This window comes from Beta vulgaris, chromosome 9 (assembly GCF_026745355.1).
Source record: "Beta vulgaris subsp. vulgaris cultivar EL10 chromosome 9, EL10.2, whole genome shotgun sequence".
Classification (NCBI taxonomy): Eukaryota; Viridiplantae; Streptophyta; class Magnoliopsida; order Caryophyllales; family Amaranthaceae; genus Beta; species Beta vulgaris.
The window spans coordinates 3,184,326-3,203,841 of record NC_079210.1 but is presented as its reverse complement, the minus strand read 5'-3'; the positions used below and the strand labels follow the sequence as shown (position 1 = coordinate 3,203,841).

Here is a 19,516-nt window from a genome sequence, read left to right as displayed (position 1 = left end):
TAAAAAATAGGTTGTATAGTTAAATTATAATTGTAGGCTTACCCAAACTATATTTTTCTATAAATAATAATATCCGTTTGATAAAAGTACTTTCAACCTTATTAATTACATTTCAACCTTATTATTTACATTTTCTTATTTATAAAGAGTAACTCCCAAAAATATGGAGTATTACACCCGCACACCATCTCATACGTTTCTTTCACATAAAAATGTGCACATGAAATATTAGAGCACGCAACCATGAGTTGTTGTAAACCTGCCGCTACCCTTGTGGAAACTAAGTCTAAGCTTAGTGTTGATTCTGGCCCTAAGTTTCAAGATCCTAGTAAGTATCGCAGTCTTGCAGGTGCTCTTTAATACCTCACCTTTACTTGCCCTCATATTGCTTATGAGGTACAATAGGTTTGTCTGTTTATGCATTTTGCGTTATATTCAAGGCACCATTGATCATGAGTTACATTTATTTCCTTCTACTTCTCTGAGTCTAATTACATATACTGATGCTGATTGGGGTAGGTGTCCTAATACTCGCCTCTCCATATCCGGATATTGTTGCTTTCTAGGTGACAATCGTATTTCTTGATCTTCAAAGCGTCAAGCTACTCTCTCTCGTTCTAGTATAGAAGCCGAATATAGTGGTGTCGCTGATGTAGTTGCTGAGTCTTGTTGGCTTCATAACCTCTTTCTCGAGTTACATTGCCCTCTCCGTCAGGCCACTCTGGTACATTGTGATAATGTCGGTGCTATTTATCCCTCTAGTAACCATGTACAATACCAACGCACCAAACATATTGAGTTGGATATTCATTTTGTTTGGGAAAAGGTCGTGTTGGGCGAGGTACAAGTTCTTCGTGTACATAACATGTATTAGTTTGGAAACATCTTCACCAAGGGCCTCCATTGACAACTCTTTATGGAATTCCGCTCCAATATTAGCATCCAACCTCCTCGTGCTACGACCGCAGAGGTGTAATAGAGAAAATATATCCAGGATAAATATTTTCTCTCCTAAGTAGGATATACTTTGTATAGTTTAGTGTTATATATTTCGGATTCTATTATGTTTAGGAAAGATAATTGTAAACGTTATAAATTGAGATCAACGGAAACACTCCATATTACGGAGTTTCTCATAATCCAACAATTTTGTTGAAATGCTTACATAATCCAACAATTTTGTTGAAATGCTTACCTCCTATAATGTCTACAACAAATATCAAAACCAATCGAAAGCCAACAAAAGAGAGACAATCAAGTAATCAAGAGTACACTACTATCAATTGCTTCATCTAAGAAATGTGCGTCGTTAATACTGTAATTAATCAAATATTAGCATATACAATTTATTTTTCTTATTTTATTTTCTTTAAAACTACATTGATACAAATGTAGAAAATCAAAGACCCATTCAATTCTAGAACTTACATAAATCGCAATAATTATTTTCAAAACCAATACAAAATCAAAGTTTGTTTTGAACATTCTTTGAATAAATAAACAACGTCCAGAACTTGTGGTATGTTCCACAGCCAAAGTTTAGTGTGGAAAAGTACACGAACTTACAAGTTATAATTGCTAGTTTGCTACCTCTTCTAGAAGTGGTGCATATAAACAAAAACAAAAAAGAAGTTGAAGTCTTGCAAGTTACAAAGGGGTGGCATTAAGCTGGGCCACGGACACAACAAGGTTTGGACTTTGCCACTACCAAAAAAATGAGATGTGGATGTGCTAGTACTAACTACTAGTACGTAGTAGGTACCGTATTCTTGGCTTGGTCCCACTAACAAATATACTATACTAATAATGACCCATCTACAAGTCTTTCTTCAATTACTACTATTTATTCCTATTTATATCACACCTCTTTTTCCCATCTTTCACTTCATGAAAATTGATAAAACCAGTTGAAAGTTAGCTGACAACTTCACCTACTTCAATTCATTTCTCATTTGCTATATTACCCAATTTTACTCTTTATATTGTTTGTTCAAAGAATCATCACTCTTCAGACTACCCTTGTGTTGGTTTCAGTTTCACTGGTAATTTTTTTGCCCAATTATTTTCACAAGTTCTGATTTTTTATTATGATCATATACATACGTTGGATTTTTGGGTATTCATGTTCTTTTCATTATATTGCTTCTGTGATGATTTGGGCACTTTTGAATTTCTGGGTGTTGTACTATTGCTATCTTCATTATTTTCTTGTGCAATAAGGCAATTGATCTGTGCTGTCAAATGTGATTTAAAAGCTCCAATTTTTATTGTGTTACCCACTTGGATTTTTCATGATATGTTTCTCATTTTCTTCTGCAGCCTTAAAGGTTTAGAGTTGAGTAATAATCAAAGATGGCAAACTCAGATGAACCAGTAAGTTCTCTGATTTTATGTGATTAGCACAATTGTTTGACATTATACTGCAGTTTATGTTCTTATATGCAATATGTCATTAATTTGAAGGACTTCTCTGAATCATTTTTTGTATGATTAATCAAGGACCATTGTAAAGCTTGAAAGATTGTTTCTTGGTTTTTATGGTTTATTAAGTCTGTCATGAGTTGAGTTGGAGAATGATTCATGGGTGTGCTACACTGCATATATTGTGTTAATGTGTTTTCTATCATCTTTGTGTAGATTTTTGTGTTATTATGAATTTATTAAGGGTGAATGAGATGGGTAGTCGTGTGATGTTCAATATTGTGAGGATGGGTTCTTATGCATTTGAATCTTTTGAAATGGTTATCAGGTTGTTATTGGAGAAGTAGCAGGCAATGTGAGATTGATTACTCTAAATCGGCCTCGTCATCTCAACGTGATTTCGCCAGAAACGGTGCGTAAGTTTTAGCCATAGCTAAGCTCAGTTAGTGCAGAATTAGGGTTGCTTTTGGGATTGTCTATTGAAGTGAAACTGAGATTATTTTGTGATCTACACAGGTTTCTCTGTTAGCAGGATATTTGGAAAACTGGGAGAAGGATGAGAATGTTGAACTTATATTAATCAAGGTTCTGCCTTTGAGGCCCTATTCTTGTTTTGAACTTTAATTTTAACTGCCGATATTATTTTCATTATATACCATAGAAGCTGAATTTCTTTACTCAAACAAGTCATTGCTCTAGTGGTTGATGAAACTATATTTCTTTGATACTGCACTTTAGTAATTTATCTTTGTAAATCACTATTCTTGAAGTACGAAAAGAGTTATATCTCTCTTATTAAACTATGATCATTAGTTGCTTCGATTATTGACCTTCTTCTATTGGCTTGCTTAGGGAGCAGGCCGTGCATTTTCAGCTGGAGGGGATTTAAAGGTGTTCTATGGGGGAAAGGATACAAGTAATAAGTTTGTACTTATGATTTTTTAGATGTGCTTTTCAACCTTGATGTAGATATTGGTAATGATGTTAGTCCTGTGATTTTCTGTTGGCAGAGGACTCCTGCCTCGAAGTGGTTTATAGGATGTATTGGCTTTGTCATCACATCCACACCTACAAGAAAACTCAGGTAGTCACAAAAAAAAAACGGTCGAGAGCCTAATTTAGTAGCTGAACAAATAGAATGCCCACTTGAGTTTGCTTATCCCAAATTATTTATTAGTAAGATTTGGTGAACATCTTATCCAGGTTGCTCTTGTTAATGGTATTGCCATGGGTGGAGGTGCATCATTGATGGTTCCGATGAAATTTTCCGTTGTTACAGAAAAAACGGTCTGTTCCTTACACTTAAAAAAATTGTTCTTTATGTACCTATTACTGAACTTTAACCTTGGATATTTATATCTTATTTAAATTAAACATCTTTGGATAGGTTTTTGCTACTCCTGAAGCTGCAATTGGATTACACACTGACTGTGGCTTCTCTTACATACATTCTCGTTTGCCTGGTCACTTGGGTAAGTGAAAGTATTTGTGAATTATTTTGCTAATATGTGTTGGAAGTTTGAGGGGAGCAATAGCATAGTATGTACGGAAGCAACAAGGGATGATATGTAATAAAGGGGGTAGAAAATCTGATTCGCCAAGAAAACATACGGTAAAGATGTGGGGCTTTAGGGCCTTATATATAGAGCCATTTTAACACAACCTTTTCTTTTTCTTAGAAAATAACTACTAGTATTATTTTGATGTTTTCCTACACGATCCTGCGGGTAATTGTATTTTTTAGTTCCATGTACAACTATGAGAAGGTGTTGTGTGCTAAGTCTTAACACCTGATAGAATCAGCTAAATATATAAAAGTGTATATACTTTCTTGGGTACATGTACGTCACATATAATTCATGTATATATGATCATGTACCACGCTTATATTATCATAAGTGTTGACGTCAAGCTTTCCATTAATATGGGGGTTGAGATGTTTCTATTAGCTTGGGCTGGAAATTATTATTTTCACAGAGATCAGTTACTATATTCCAATCCAATCACGTTTTTTTTTTAACTTATCTTTCTTGAGGCATGTGCTTGACATTCTAGCTGCATCTTTCCAGGTGAGTTCTTAGCTTTAACTGGAACAAGATTAAATGGCAAGGAACTGGTTGCAGCTGGACTAGCTACTCATTTTGTGCCTTCTGAGGTACATATATGCCATTATTTAGAGAATATGTTAGGACTGCACCCACATTTAAAGAGAGGATGCATGTTTTATCTATCAATGCTGGGATCTCAGAGAATTTCGTGGGTATATGAGTATCATAATGCTTAAAATACTGCCTAATGCGTATTTGCAAGTGTCCAATGCCTGATCTTTCCCCACAAAAAGAAGATATTCATATTAAGATATGCATAATGATCCTATTTATACCCAAGCGATGTGGCATATTACACTCCCATGCTGCGTTCTGTGATCCTTTGATCCTTCCATTACCTATTTGATTTAGCTACATGAGTTTAATTTCTTCTCTTTTATTAAATGGCTGTATGATATTTTCTGGAAGCCAATGTGTGGGAAGCAAATATCACGTTTCATGGATTTGCTAAAATTATTACTATTATATATTCGTATTGTTTACCAATGATATTTCTCAAAACAGAAATTACCTGAGCTAGAGAAACACTTGGTTAGCTTGAATAAGGGTGACAAGGATGCAGTGAAGTCATTGATTGAAGAGTTCTCTTCAGAAGTTCAGATTGATGCAAGCAGCATTTTGAACAAGTAACATATTCAACCTGCGTGTTTTTCTGAAACTTCTAACCCAAATGCTAATAAACTCTTGATAATGTTCCAGGCAGTCGATAATTGACGAATGCTTTTCAAAGGATTCAGTGGAAGAGATTATAGAATCATTTGTAAGCTTCCATTGATGGACTAGTTTGAGCTTCTTTAATGTTTTCATTGCTTGAGCATGTTCTTAGTGACAATATATACTATTCAGGAAGCTGCATCACTGAAAGAAGGAAATGGATGGATTGGCCCAGTTCTTAAGGGGCTGAAGAGATCATCTCCTACTGGATTGAAAATCACATTGAGATCGGTACTAATCTATCCTATCCTTGTTATGTTAATTTTGTTTGCTAGAGCATGAAATCCTTGAACTTTGCACTTTTCTTTCTTTCAAACCTTTTCTTTTTTTCTGTTTGAATCATCTCCATTCTTCTCTATGTTGGGAGCTTCCCGTGCGTGTTTGTGGAAAAGATTTGTCCCCAGTTGTATAATTTTATATTTTTATTAAGGTGACTAGACGACTAGTATACTAGTCTAGCGGGCTACTCTTCCTAATGTCAATTGGTTTTAGGATGAAACCTTATGGACTTGTTTGTTGTCTACCTCTCTGCATGATATGGGCTTGTCGCATCCATCTTGGAGTGGGTTAGACATTGACCCAACGATCTTCTTCCCATATCTCACTGATTCATTCTGACATGGGCTTGGTATAGGCTCGCCAATCCCCTTATTTTATTGATCCATTTTCTCATGAAAATTATTCAGGTACGTGAAGGAAGGAAACAAACTTTGTCTGAATGTCTTAAAAGAGAGTTTAGACTCACTATCAACATTCTAAGAAGAATTATATCAGATGATATGTATGAGGTTAGTCCCAAATGAATAATGTGGCTGCTATCTCTACTATCCTGGTATATATATGTATCCACTGAATCTTATTATTCACAGGGAATCAGAGCTCTCACCATTGACAAGGATAACGCTCCAAAGGTGTAGTTTCTTTCCCCCTGCATTCAAGATCTCTTTTTGTTTGAGTTTAGTTATGAACTCTGTTCTGTGTAAAATCAAATGGAAATCTACAAAGAACATTAAAGAATAAGACTACTATAAACATAAATTAATTGAATAACAGAACTTTTGGAAATATTCATGTTTGATCAAACACGAAATTTTCGAAGATAAGTTCCTCTGAAATCAGTAACCATTCCCGCAACATACAGTTTGCCAGTGCATTTATATAAAGTTCATGTGTTAATCGCAGTGGGACCCCCCAAGTCTTGACAAAGTGCTAGATAAGGATTTGGACACAGTATTCCATCCGTACGAAGCTCATTTGGAACTTCAAGTTCCAGAAAGCGAAGAAAGCAGGTTAGTTATAGCGGGCTGTTCCCCCCCCCCCCCCTCCTCTCTTCTTCTCCTTTTCAAGAGTGGCTCTGGATTGCTTTTAGTAGAATATGTCAGAGTTATAGTTACTGATGATCAACATTGCCTACAGATGGGATGGAAAGTACGAGAATTCAGCTTATGCAACATTGAAAGTCTCAGAAGTATAATAGAACGTTTTTTATGCTTCAGTGTATGGAATTGAACTGTCATCGAATAATCTTGTGATTAGTTATGAACAGAGATAAATTTGTAACAAGTATTTTCCCAAGTAATGAAAGTAGTATCAAATAACTTGGTGAAAACCAAAATGCATCTTGTATGATTTCTTATTTGTATTGTGAGGTGGCAGTTGAGGAACGTAGAATATAGTATCTACGATGTGTAGGTTGATTCCGTAGGGTTGTTACCGTTTGTTTGACATACTTGGGGCTGCGCAGTGCTGAATTTTCAGGAGTTTTAAGTCTCAGGGGTGTCAATGTCTCTTGTGTGTGTGCGCGCGCGCATACAAGGAATAAGCTTGAAACTTTAATCAAGTGTTTGGCTTTTGGATTTCCTTCGCATTAATGGTCTAATGGAGGGTGGCGTTTCTCATGACCAGTTTGGTAGGCAATAATGGTAGAAATATTTTTATTTGTAAATTTGTAATAGAAGTAGAAGTATTGTGACAATATTGAAGAACCTTAATGTGTGAATAACATGGAAGAAGGCTTATTTTGATTAGATTATCATCAAAGACAAAGAGGGGATCTTTGTTTAATCTTGTAAATGATTTGAATAGTCCCAACTAGCCGGTTTCTCCTTTCCCGTTTCCACTATATGTTGCTAATTAAATCCTTGTTTGGTTGACATAAAAACATGAGAAGTAAAAGTTTCTAGGAAGTGGAATAATGTAAAACTGTTTGGTTGACAAAAACATAAAAAATGCTATCACATGAGAAAAATGAACTTCCTATAATATATGACTTTCTGTATTCAACTAAACGACCAGTAAAAATGTAAAAACTTATTTAGGACAGATCAACTATGCGTGGGAAGTGATCCCAGACCGCAAAGTATAATATAGCAATAAAACCTTATATTCAGTGTGTAATCCAGTGTTCCCTAATTCCCCCGCGAATCGCGAATTGAGAAAAGCGAAGTATGGTTGGTTTTGGTTTATTTTTGGCTCATTTTGGGCGAATTGACAAATTCAAAAGGCAAATTAGATAGCGAATTAGGTAACACTGGTGTAATCAATGAAAAAAAAAGGAGGATGTTAACCTTAACTTTTCTGCTCATAAAATCAAGCAACTTTAATTGATATTAACATATATACAAGGAGCTAGCTTTGAGCTTAACTTTGATCATCCTTGTGTTTTGATCTTTGAAGATAAAAGTAGTATACTTTCTGTATCTTGTAGTGTCAAGGAAAGAGTTGTACATAGCCAGTTAAGATAGCAATGCCTAGAATAAGTAGAGGGGGCAGGAGAACAAACCCCCCTATGGTGGCAAAGAAAACTGAATCATTCCTTTTTGACACTTCATTGAGGTAGCTTTGTCTTCTTATGTTGCGTTTCTGTGATATGCTCAAGAACTTAGGACTCACTTTCTTCAGATTCTTCTTACCCAACGGAATCATGAAGTCGTCATCTCTGTCGCCTCCTACCAATTGCGCGAGCTGCTCTCTTATGGTTAATTTTCCAGAGTCACTCTCATAACCTGAGATATACATTGTATGAAAGTGAGCTTCATATGAGGTACTAAGTTTTTCTTAGGAGTGATCTTAGTTATTAGTTTCCACTTTTCCATACCAGCAGCAGCAGATGAAGTGAGTTGTTCCAGTAGACCCAGCTGTGCCCTTGTAGAAGTGAATTGCCCTATTTAATCAACATAGATAAAATATAGTTACGCCAGGGACCTTAACTAGTAGATACGTTATGCAGATACTTCGCTTCTTCATAGGTGTACGTGACATATCTTCGAAAATCTAATACTGGACATGGATACTTCGACACTTCATTTTATAACTAAATCATGGGCAAAAAATTCATAGAAAATTTGAAGTGGACAATTGACACGTATCTGCAACCAACATGAGTACCCAAGTACGAGTAACGTACCAGGACATCAAAAGCTGTTGTTCTAGTGTGTTAAGACAACTGAATGACCATAAGTACAGGACAAGATTAACCCATCTTCAAGAATGAACTCACACTTCGGGTTTTTTTTTCCTCTCTCCAAGAAGCCTCCTAATCTACTTAGGACGTTTCTATCATATCCCAAACTACTTAAGTAGAGAATTACATTCTTCTCGAAAATTAGATTTGTAGTCTAAACAAGAACTACATTATTGGCAATTCAGAGAAAAAACGGAGCATCATCTTAACATGTTCGAAACACAAACCACAAAAAAATCTAAGGTTTGCATATATGCGTAACAGTTAGATAACAGTTAAAAGTTAACTGAAAGGATCTAATCAGTTACCTTATCACTTCGAGCACCTTATTAGTTTCAGCTTTATCTTATCAGTTACAGTTTATTTTCAGCTAGTAATGCCAAACAGAACCAATGAAAACAAAACTATTATCACCTGAGAATTGAGAATGTGTATTAACATGCACATATTTATTTTCAAACCAGCCTAAAATTCAGTATATCAAAAGTTTTTGCAGAGTTCAATCTTTATTAATGCATTTACTCCTCCATAAGAAAAAAAGAGAATGATTCAATCTAAAAAAAAGAACAACAAAAAGGTAAACTTACCAGCATCATCAAAAGAATCTTGTCTCTCCTCCTCTGTTGTAATTCTTCCTTGACTTCCTTCTGATTGAGCAGCTGACGATCTTAGATGTGCTCCTGATGACGACGATGATGATGATGATGACAGTAATGATGGGTTGAGCTTAAAAAGGTCTTTATTTGATGATGGAAAGAATTTAGGAACACAACCAAACAAAGCCTTATTAGCACTGCTAGTTGTGAAGTTCAAAGCCATGGATATTTCTCAAGGTGTTCCCATATTGCAGAGCTATCTACAGAATCATTTGTGTCATTTTATGTATTATTATTCGTTTGGACTGAAGTTTTCGCATAAAATTGGCCTTTGATTTGTACCAACCAATACTTCATTTATGGTCACCTGGTGACAAAGTTCATAGAAAAAGAATTCCCACCACTTAATTTCCTGTGGCTGTTAGTGATTTATAAGTAGTCCCTAGATTCAATCTGGGTTCTTCTTAGGCCTTGATTTGCCTTGATGGTGTAATTAAGATATTCCTTTTGTTTGTTTCTGTCAATAGGGGCCTCAATTTTTTGGTCCAAGGGACATTACAATAGAGATTTTTAAAGTAATGAAGGGTCTGTTATCCACAACTTATTTTCAGTTTAATTCAGTTCAGCTGGACAATATTTAGACTCTCACATATCACTATTCATTTCAGTTCAGATCAACTCAGTTCAGTTCAATTCAGTTCAACTGTTTTATGCCGAAGAGAACAGGTCTGAAATCATTTTCCGTTGTTTGTGTTGTGTTATTGTTTGATAGAGTGGGAAAAAGTGTGATTTCCTTTACCTCCCTAGATAAAGTAATTTTCGACTCTTGAAAAATAAAATTCAACCCACATTTTGCCTTCCTTGATCTGATCCAAACCAAAGTGAGGAAAAAAGTTTCTTTGGAAAATACTTTCCTCTCAACCAAACTCACCTTAAAGTTGTTGATGTGATTCAAATGTTATCAAAGTTAGAAATCACGACTCATTACAATAAATGGTAGTAGCAATCACAAATTTATAGATAGTTCTAAAAAGTAATTCATGTAAAATATTCATGATGATGATTATACTACTTTTTCTTCGTAAATTCCCATTGTCATCAATTAGCATTTCTAAAGTACTACGGGATAACAATGGAAATTTCCCACAGTTTTTGAATGAACTTTTGTCCTCATAGGCCAATTCTTGTTACCTATAATTCCATTACCACCAATTTTTGTTAGATACCCGTAATCCCGTATGTCCCCTATCAAAATAATTTCATGTATGGATTGCACTTGATCCGATAATCATGTCGTGCCAAGTCCACGAGCCTCGTGTTGCATGGGGTCATACGACATAACACATAAGTCATACCATGCAAGGTTATGACAACTGTTTACGAGCGGGTCGTGCTGGGGGCCAGTAAACCTTGTGCTGCACTGAGTTGTACCTAAGAGCATGAGCAATGGGGTTGGATTTGGTTGGTCTAGCAAAAAGTAAAGCTAGCTTTACTTAGCTTTACCATTGGAGCAATTGGCCCTTGGAGTTGGTTGGTCTGGAATTCTAGACCAACCATGCCTTGGATGGTGTGCATAACAACAAATGGGGTGTTGCCATATGTATCAATATTGCTTTATTGTTGCTGTTTTTTTTTTTTACAAGGTTGTTTTTTTGTTTTAAAGTAAATAAATCAGCTTATAATTTTTTTAAAAAAATTACATTACAACTATTAAAAAAATTATCTATAAATTGAGCCTAAGTTTGATATATTTTATCATATTTTTTCACAACCTACTATTCTTTCTAATAACTTTCTCCTACCTAAAATTATTCAAATGTATATAAATTAATTAATATATTACTAATTAAAACATGAATAAAAATTATCTACTCTATTATAAGAATAAGAACATTTTCAATAGGAAAGAGAGTATATGATGGAGTATACCAAAAGTAAGAGAGAGAATTAGAAAAGCTAGTCTAGCCATTGTGAGAAAAAAAAGATGAGTTGGTGGAAAGTTAGTGGGATGTGAGGTGTAAGAAGGAGGAAAGGAGAGAGAATGGAAAAACTACAAAGACCAACAACAACCCACCCACCCATTGTAGATGCTCTAATACAAGCGACAAAAGTCATACCGTGCTAGCCTGTGATAATTTTCCAATAACAGGGTCATGTCAGATTGTCAGTTGCCCCCTTATCAAACCCATTCCAGGCCATGCCCGACACTAAAAGCCGGTCATAAATAACTAGTGTTACCTGCTAACTCATGAGTCTCAGTTGAACTAAGAAAACAACTGAACTCCATAGTCCTTGGCCAAATTCCGTATGATGGCGGGTTATTCCAACAAAGTAATTTACAGTACTACACAAAAATCCCGATACAAACGCTAAAATGCAATCCCACGGTTACACACTAGTTTTGGTAGACTAAACAGTTTCTACAGTTCACCCAGGATTTTCGAGTTCATTACCCAAAAGACAGTCCAACTAGGAGTAACAAAACTGTTTGATTTCAGCTAACAGAACTGAAACTTCACCTCAATGTGAAGTTTTCATAACTCCATGAACATACCCACCAGTCATTATCAGAGACACGAGTGAGACAACACCTGCAGGGAATACCTTTCCTGACTTCTTGAATCGTGATCCCATCACAACAAGGAGTGCAGCAGACAGGCCAAGACCCACCGAAGAAGCAAAGACAGGTCGTTTAGGAAGCTCAGTGTAGACGTAGTATAACAGCAGAGCAGACAGTCCGCCAGATGCTAGAGACTTCTGGCTTCCACTTTTCAAGTAGCCCATAAGACCTCCCAGTCCGACAAGGGCAGCATAGCCCAGGGTAAATTTCTGGGACATCAAGAGAGCCTTATTCTTCTTGGCATTAGCATCATCTGATCCTTCATCACCTTTGTTTCCACCATCATTATCACCTCCATCTCCACCCCCACCCCCACCCCCGCCTCCACCCCCGCCTCCAACATTTGCATCTCCACCACTATCACCACCTCCACTAGTAGTATAAGGTTCGTCAACAACCAGTCTTGGTGACTCAATGTCGAGACTCGAAGCACTTGAAACAGGTGCGGCACTAATGCCCTTGTGTAAGCGGGAATTTTGCTGAGATACAGCTACAGATGTTAAAGGAAGTTGGCAGGTCCTTGATTTGGTTGCCAAGGACAGATAACAAGAAACAGAGACTCCCCCATACTTTACAGATCGAAGCCTGCTTCCAGGAAAGGTAGCATGTGGCTGAAGTTGGGGAAGCAACAGTGAGGATTGAGAGCCAGTTATCAGCCTGGCCATCTGTCATAACAATAGAGTTTCAGGTGAGGGAAAGACATAAAATACACAAGATAACTCTATGTCAACTCTTCACAGACTTGAAAAGGACAGCCTCCAAAAGTACCTCATAGGAAGACAAGGAAAAGCTCTATTATTTCGTGTCTGGGAGGGTAAGAAAAAGCTCTACGACAACAATTATATACAAAGGGATAGCCTTAGTATTTCCAAAAACTTTGTAGACTATATACATGAATGTACGGGCTCTACAAAAATATGATCCATGAACAACTTCCAAGCCCTTAATTAAAGCCAGTGGTTATGTTAGAGAGAAGCCACATTGAAGCAATATCTTGAAAATCAGCCATATTTCAATGAGTCTAATAGAACTATGGACAGTGAGACTCCCTACCCCTCCAGACGTCCACATTTTGCAGAATATGGTTATTGGATCAATAACCAAAAACCACACTCAAGTGAATGTCAAATTCTCAAAACCATACCAAACTAAAAATAATAATTTGAAACCACGCCTAAGTCTTCAGTAACATCCTTAGATCCACCCCTTAACATTAATCATCCAAATAACTATAGAAATCCCTAATCAAGACTACTTTAAAAAATAAAAAAAATTGCAGGGGAGAGAGAAATTTTGAATTAAGCTGATGATGGAGATGGCATGAAAGGAGGAGAGGACATATCTGGAACTGTCGAGGGGAAGGGGAAGTCGCTGTGGTCGGGACATAAGAGAATGCAGGTGGGGTTGGGTACATGTTATCTAGTTAAGATTTTTCAATTAAGCCAATTAAGCGCGGTGTGATTAGGGTATTCTAATAGTTATTTAATTATTTAAAGTTAAGGCGTGGTTTTGAAATTTGACCTCCCCTTGGTGATGTTTTTTGGTTAATAATCCTAGTTATAGACTTATAGTTGTGACTGTGACTGATTAAGTCTAAATCTCGCAAAACCCTAAAGTCAAGGACAGGATATTGCTGTGATAAAAGGTTATTTGCCTGAGATTCTGGTCAATAAACTGATCTCGATAAGGAACAACATTAATCTCAACATTTAAACAGACATATGCATACACACATCTAGATCTGCAAGTAACAACTATGACATCTATAGTCAACTCCATCAAAAAATATCACTTCAGACTCAGGCGCACCCATCAATCAAAATCTCAACAACAGCTAATATATACTTCTTTCTTATAACCGCATCGAATCGCAAATTCAACACAAGATAGTTCACAAATAAAAATTCACATTGTTCGGGCACAAAGATTCATCTGAGCTACAGAGCTTCCCACATATTTTTTTTTTTTATGCACAGCCACCCGTGACATGACAGCAGAGTGATCAAGCCAGAAAATTTTAGTAAACTAGCCAACAACCTTTTGCAGAATACACCAAGATCGAATGATCATTCTTCATGTGACATGAAAATATGGAGCAACTTGCTTAAAATACGTGCAATAGCAATTAACAGGAAATGATTCTGAACTAACCCCCACAGTTAACAACTACTTAACGCTAACCAAAATAACCATTACACAAAATCCACCCAAACAAATCAAGAAAGAAAGGACAGCTCACAAGAACATTACAGTTTGATCTGTTTTTGCTTGGTTTCACTACTACAGTACAACCACCACCTCCATCCTATTACATCCTAAATTATCTAGAATATCAAACAGATCACAACTGATCTCAACTGAACTACATGTGTATTAAGACGTGTTACCATTAACAGAGACAGGTACAAGACCATGTGTCAAAAGTCAAAACTTTGTTTTTGGTCCAAAAATGGAATGTTAAGTGTCCGTCTTCATGTCAGAGTATAAGTAGTCAACACAAGTGCTTTACAATGCTAATCATTTTCTTCTTAATTTCAGACTTTTAGGGGAACTTCGCGTACATCTTTGCCACAACAACTCCTCAACTCCATAAATTTGCCAGCAAATTCTTGTTAACCTAATGATTATGATTTCACTGTTGTCCACGCACGATTATATATACTTCCACGTTTCATTTTACTCGTTACACTTCTCCATTCACGGACTTCTGGTCAATTTTTGAAGAAGAGAGAGGTAAAGAATAAAAAGAAAAGGGACCCATGTGGGAGGAGAGGGATAGAGAGAGTTTATTGCCCAAAAAGGAAATGTAGCAGGTAACGTGAAACTTCCCACAATGGAAAGTGTAGCGAGTATTATGAAACGGAGGAAGTAATCTTTAGTATAACTAGCATGAAGAGTACACTCACCAAAAATGGCAGGGTAAACAAAATCAACCTGAATTCGGCTTCAAATGTCCCTCTACATTGATCTATCCAATTGTTTAAGGTCATCAATAACACCAACTAAAGATTTGTGTAAAAATGCTACTTAAAATGATATTATATAAAAGTTGACATACAACAATCGATCACATATCAACCATAGTCCACAATGAACTATCTTCTGGACGAAGAACAAATTTTCCTACTGCATAACATATAATTCTCATGTTTTAGGGGGTTCAACTGAAACCCCAACATCTGTTTTTTTTTTTTTAGCTAAATAAATGGGGAAAAAAATCAAGATATAAATTCTAATTTTTTGCTCAAATTTGGGTAAGATACAATGTAAAATTTTACAGCTTTAAATAAATTTAAATCCTAAACGAACCTTCAAATTTTTGGAAGATCCAAGTTTCTGGTCTCGTTGACAAAGGATTGAATTGCCTGCAGCCCGTTTCTCACTCTTCTTATCTGTTCCTCAAACTAAGGAAAGGTAATTTGATGCTGAAGATTCGAGATTGTGAGAGATAAAGCGAACTTTTTAAGATGAAAAAGCTGCAATGGATGAACAGAGAGAGAGTATCGTGAAGTGCAAAATTTGTAAAGAGGGTTAGGGTAAGAATTTGCCCAATTCAGAATGTTGTATACATTTTGTTCAGATCACTACAAAAGGTGGTATATTTAGTTTTAAAAATACATTTTTAAATTAAATAATACTTTTAAGTTAAAACCATAAACATTCCCTTGATAATATACCTGTAATCAGGTTATATGATGGGTTTTTATATAGTAATCCCTCCATAACGAATTACTAGCAACAATTGAATGTTCTACCTCTCACTAGCTGTCAATTCAGTTACTCGAGTCAGGTTCAGGTTGGGTCATCGCGCGTTTCAGGTCATGTTCGGTCAGGTCGTATCAGGTCAATAAATCAAACAGATCGGATGCAAGTCGGGAACGATCGTAATTCGGTCAGGTCTGCCTCAATTTTTTCTTCTTTCGGGTTCTGGGAGGCCAATTTCAGGACAAGTCATCTATCGTTGTCATGTGGTGTCGGGTCGGGTTTATTACAAGTTTGTAGCGGGTGCTTTCAAGTTCAGGCCATGCGTGGGTCAGATACTTATCAGGTTAAGACACGTTTTTGGGTTAGGTTCGAGTCAAGTTGATGTCGTTAGTTATCGGTTTGTGTGTATGGGTTATGTCGTACTTGGTTTTGGATCGCTTCAGGTATGGAACGGGTCATGAAACTTGTGTGTCGCTGCTTCAAATTTGTATCATTATTTAATATTTTATTGAAAATCAATGCCTGAATAGTTCATCTACTTATATGCCTTTTTGTAATAGTGTTAGTTTATAATTTATGTTACTATGTGGTGAAATAAATAAACAAATAGAGAGAATATGTCGTCAATTGAAAATTTGTTAGATAAGAGTTTGCCCGATTCAGAATGTTCTATACATTTTGTTCACATCACTACAAAAAGGTGGTACATTTAGTTTTAAAAAATACATTTTTAAATTAAATAATACTTTTAATTTAAATTCATAAACATCACCTTGATAATTTTTTTTTATATATAGATAAGAAGAAAAAGCATTAGGAGACTCTTCGCTCAAGGGGAACTCCTAATGCGTTGGTTACAAAAAATACATGAGAGAGCCGGAGCATTACAAAGATCTATAGTAAAAAAGAATATACAAGATGATCGACATTTGCTATCCAGTTGTTGTCCTGTTTGCTTCCGATAAACGTGTAAGATGTCCCATGAGTTGAAATGCTGGAGGAGAATTTGGATATCTCGAATGATAGCTTGGATTTGCCAAATATTTTTCACGGTGTTGATGACGAGGATGTTATCTCCTTCGATTTTGAGGTTCATGATGTTATGAGTAATTTTTGCCAATAGGATGCCCTTGTGAAGACTGAAGCCTCGGCCACGAAAACCGGCGTTAAGCCAAGATTGAAGGCCATAACATGTAGAGGTTCAGCTTTTATGAATTCCGATGATGAAACCCCATCACTGGCGCTCTGCTTTTTACAGAGCCATCAAAGTTGAGTTTGAGGTAGTGTAGTGGTGGCCGGTGGGGGGAGCCATGAAACTAAGATGGGAGAGGATGTGGGGGAATGGGAAGGGGGTAGTGTTCCCTTTAAAGGATATCCTGCATAATGTAACTTATCAATATAGGACATGGTGATCCATTCTAGAATGGTTGAATTCTCCTCAATGTAGGACTCGATGGAAGGACCATGTTTCATTGGAGAATGTGGCAACATTTCGTTCTTTCCATAAATTATATAAGAGAAAAATAAATTTCCTTAAATTCCAGTTACTTTTGAGGTTTTGTAGCAATTGAAGGAGTGGAAGTGGGATATTAGGGAAAGACAATTGTAGCCATTCTTTTGTTTGTCGGGACGATCATAGTGAAGTGGCCTTATGGCAAGTGAGAAATAGATGGTTAAGTGTTTCACTTTGGATGTTGCAATTGGGACATTGATCGGTGGGGATGTTGTGCCGCTTGTGGAGAATATGTCTAGCTCCAAGGTTATATGTTGGGTTTTATATACTACTCCCTACATAACGAATTACTAGCACTAATTGTATATTTTACCTCTCAGAATAATACTAAATGTTGCTAGTAATTCATTACAAGGGGAGTATTTTTTTTAAAAAAAAAAATACGCTATTGTTTTGGCTAACTATACCACAGGAAAAGTTATCTTGAACAAAACTGTTCAAATTGGTTCTAATTTAGAAAATTTTCGGTTAGAAATGACTTCTCATTATCTCTTTCTTCATTACATGGGTCCTTCCTTTTCTTATATCTTTATCTCTCTCCTCTCCTAAATCCCCATGTTAATTCTCTATGTTTCATTAAAAACATAACAGAGAAAGTATTTAACGAATTTTAAAGATGAATGCTGATTTGAGATGTTCCTTAAAATTTGCGTTCCAAGTCAATTGAAAGTTGAAACCTTTAAAAGTAAACCAGTTATAATTAGGACCGGATAGTGTCTAATTTCATTTTTATTTCATTTAGGGGACACAATTGCCATATATGTCAATCTTATAGGCTATAGCTATGAGTTCTAAACTTGTGATTTAAGGTGGAAGCTCTACCTTAAAATTTCACTTGATTGTTGTCAATTTTTTCTTTGTAATATAACATATAATTACTTTTTTTTAACAATAATTGTGATGTTTGCCATTTTCTATGTGGTAACGCCAAATTTACGTCATAAAACTTGAACAAATTGGTAGATGACATACTCATTTTGAAGGAGACTAATTTCATGTAAACTCTCAACAAAAAACAGAGACGGATAGAGTAACCAAGCTTAATTGCATCTACATATACTAATAAGAATTAAGTTAGTAAAAGCCTCTCTTTAATCCTAATATTGATGTTACAAGTTACAACTTACAACTTACAACGCATTAAAGGCAATAAAAACGCTGTCACAAATGTTGGAAGATCGTGCATGATCGATCGTGCAAATTAATTTGTAGAAGTGGTCGTGCGACTGTATACGAGCGGTCGTGCATTCACCAAAATGTGCATAGTATGGGACTAATAATGGGTTAATGGCAATGCGCAGATCCACGAAAATGTGCAAAGAGCAAATTATAGAAGGCTTTTTCAGAGCCATTACTCCAACAGAAAACTCAAGAAATCCCCCATATTGATACAAGGAAGACATTATTAACAAGAGAAACTTGCAAGTCGTCCACCCTTGACTTACTCTCAGCTCAGAAAAAAAAATTCTAAAACCCATTCCTACAACCAGGAATGGTAATGGGTCCAAGACCCTACCCAGACCCACCCATTTTTTGAACCATATGGAAAAAGTTAGGGTATGGGTCCTAGTACTATCGGGTAAAGGATAGTGTAATGGTCTAATCCTCAAATATCCAGACCCTACCCATAGACCCACACCAATTAAAATATATATTTTTATTTTTAAAAATTAATATATATATATATATATATATACATACATATATATATATATACATACATATATATATATACATACATATATATATATACATACATATATATATATACATACATATATATATATATACATACATATACATATATATACATATATATACATATATATATATATATACATATATATATATATATACACATACATATAGTGTCACTCTCTCACTTAGGAACCTTAGCCGCAAATCGTAATCACGTCTTATCTTTCACTCTACTCTTACTCTCTCAATCTCTCACTATCACAGTGTCACTCTCTCGCTCTACTCGCACTCTCCTTCCCTACTCTTTGTCTCTCACTATCACAATGTCACTCTCTTTATTTATATTTTGATTTATGAGACTTTTGGGATGTGCAAAAACTATGTATTGCTATGGAATGTGAATATGTGATATTAAGTAAGCTAATTGCAAAATTAATATATAGAATTGTGCTTAAGAATTTTATATACACGTGAAAATATAAACGATTTTTTTTTGTATTGGACCCATTTTAGACCCTAGACCCTACTCTATCGGACCCTATGGGTACGGGCAAGGGTCCTAAAAAAATTTATCCTATGAGTACGGGTAGGGTATGCGTCTACTTCCAAAAATTAGGGTATGGGTTCAGGTCTAACCCTAGACTATCCAAATCCTATCCATTGCCATCTCTATCTACA

The 19,516-nt window shown here is 35.8% G+C and overlaps 3 protein-coding genes and 1 long non-coding RNA gene across 4 annotated transcripts in view; 1 reads left to right on the top strand and 3 right to left on the bottom strand.

Moving 5' to 3' along the window:
- Positions 1–19,516, bottom strand: part of LOC130589973 (uncharacterized) — an 82,118-nt gene that overhangs the window by 8,801 nt on the left and 53,801 nt on the right. The gene's annotated exons all lie outside the window — the stretch shown is intronic.
- Positions 1,853–7,270, top strand: LOC104902713 (3-hydroxyisobutyryl-CoA hydrolase-like protein 5). The gene is made up of 16 exons (XM_010690595.4): positions 1,853–2,042; positions 2,320–2,373; positions 2,750–2,833; positions 2,938–3,006; positions 3,274–3,337; positions 3,432–3,505; positions 3,625–3,708; positions 3,809–3,893; positions 4,491–4,576; positions 5,034–5,155; positions 5,229–5,289; positions 5,376–5,474; positions 5,930–6,031; positions 6,113–6,154; positions 6,426–6,532; positions 6,660–7,270. Exons 2-16 carry the CDS (start codon positions 2,353–2,355, stop codon positions 6,715–6,717), a joined length of 1,158 nt encoding a protein of 385 aa, XP_010688897.2. The 5' UTR covers positions 1,853–2,042; positions 2,320–2,352; the 3' UTR covers positions 6,718–7,270.
- On the bottom strand, positions 7,831–9,702 carry LOC104902712 (hypothetical protein). Its single transcript, XM_010690594.4, has 3 exons — positions 9,294–9,702; positions 8,341–8,406; positions 7,831–8,248 (listed from the first exon to the last, which is right to left on the bottom strand). Exons 1-3 carry the CDS (start codon positions 9,523–9,525, stop codon positions 7,953–7,955), a joined length of 594 nt encoding a protein of 197 aa, XP_010688896.2. The 5' UTR covers positions 9,526–9,702; the 3' UTR covers positions 7,831–7,952.
- On the bottom strand, positions 11,568–15,510 carry LOC104902711 (protein FATTY ACID EXPORT 2, chloroplastic). The gene is made up of 2 exons (XM_010690593.4): positions 15,232–15,510; positions 11,568–12,587 (listed from the first exon to the last, which is right to left on the bottom strand). Exon 2 carries the CDS (start codon positions 12,585–12,587, stop codon positions 11,823–11,825), a length of 765 nt encoding a protein of 254 aa, XP_010688895.2. The 5' UTR covers positions 15,232–15,510; the 3' UTR covers positions 11,568–11,822.

Excerpts from the sequence above, each read along its gene's own strand:
- LOC104902712 (XM_010690594.4), bottom strand. The coding sequence starts at position 9,525 with ATGGCTTTGAACTTCACAACTAGCAGTGCTAATAAGGCTTTGTTTGGT. Across the intron at positions 8,407-9,293 it reads AGATTCTTTTGATGATGCTG|GGCAATTCACTTCTACAAGG; the intron begins GTAAGTTTACCT and ends TTGATTAAATAG. Across the intron at positions 8,249-8,340 it reads CACTTCATCTGCTGCTGCTG|GTTATGAGAGTGACTCTGGA; the intron begins GTATGGAAAAGT and ends TGTATATCTCAG.
- LOC104902711 (XM_010690593.4), bottom strand. The coding sequence starts at position 12,587 with ATGGCCAGGCTGATAACTGGCTCTCAATCCTCACTGTTGCTTCCCCAA.
- LOC104902713 (XM_010690595.4), top strand. The coding sequence starts at position 2,353 with ATGGCAAACTCAGATGAACCA. Across the intron at positions 3,007-3,273 it reads TTGAACTTATATTAATCAAG|GGAGCAGGCCGTGCATTTTC; the intron begins GTTCTGCCTTTG and ends TGGCTTGCTTAG. Across the intron at positions 3,709-3,808 it reads CCGTTGTTACAGAAAAAACG|GTTTTTGCTACTCCTGAAGC; the intron begins GTCTGTTCCTTA and ends ATCTTTGGATAG.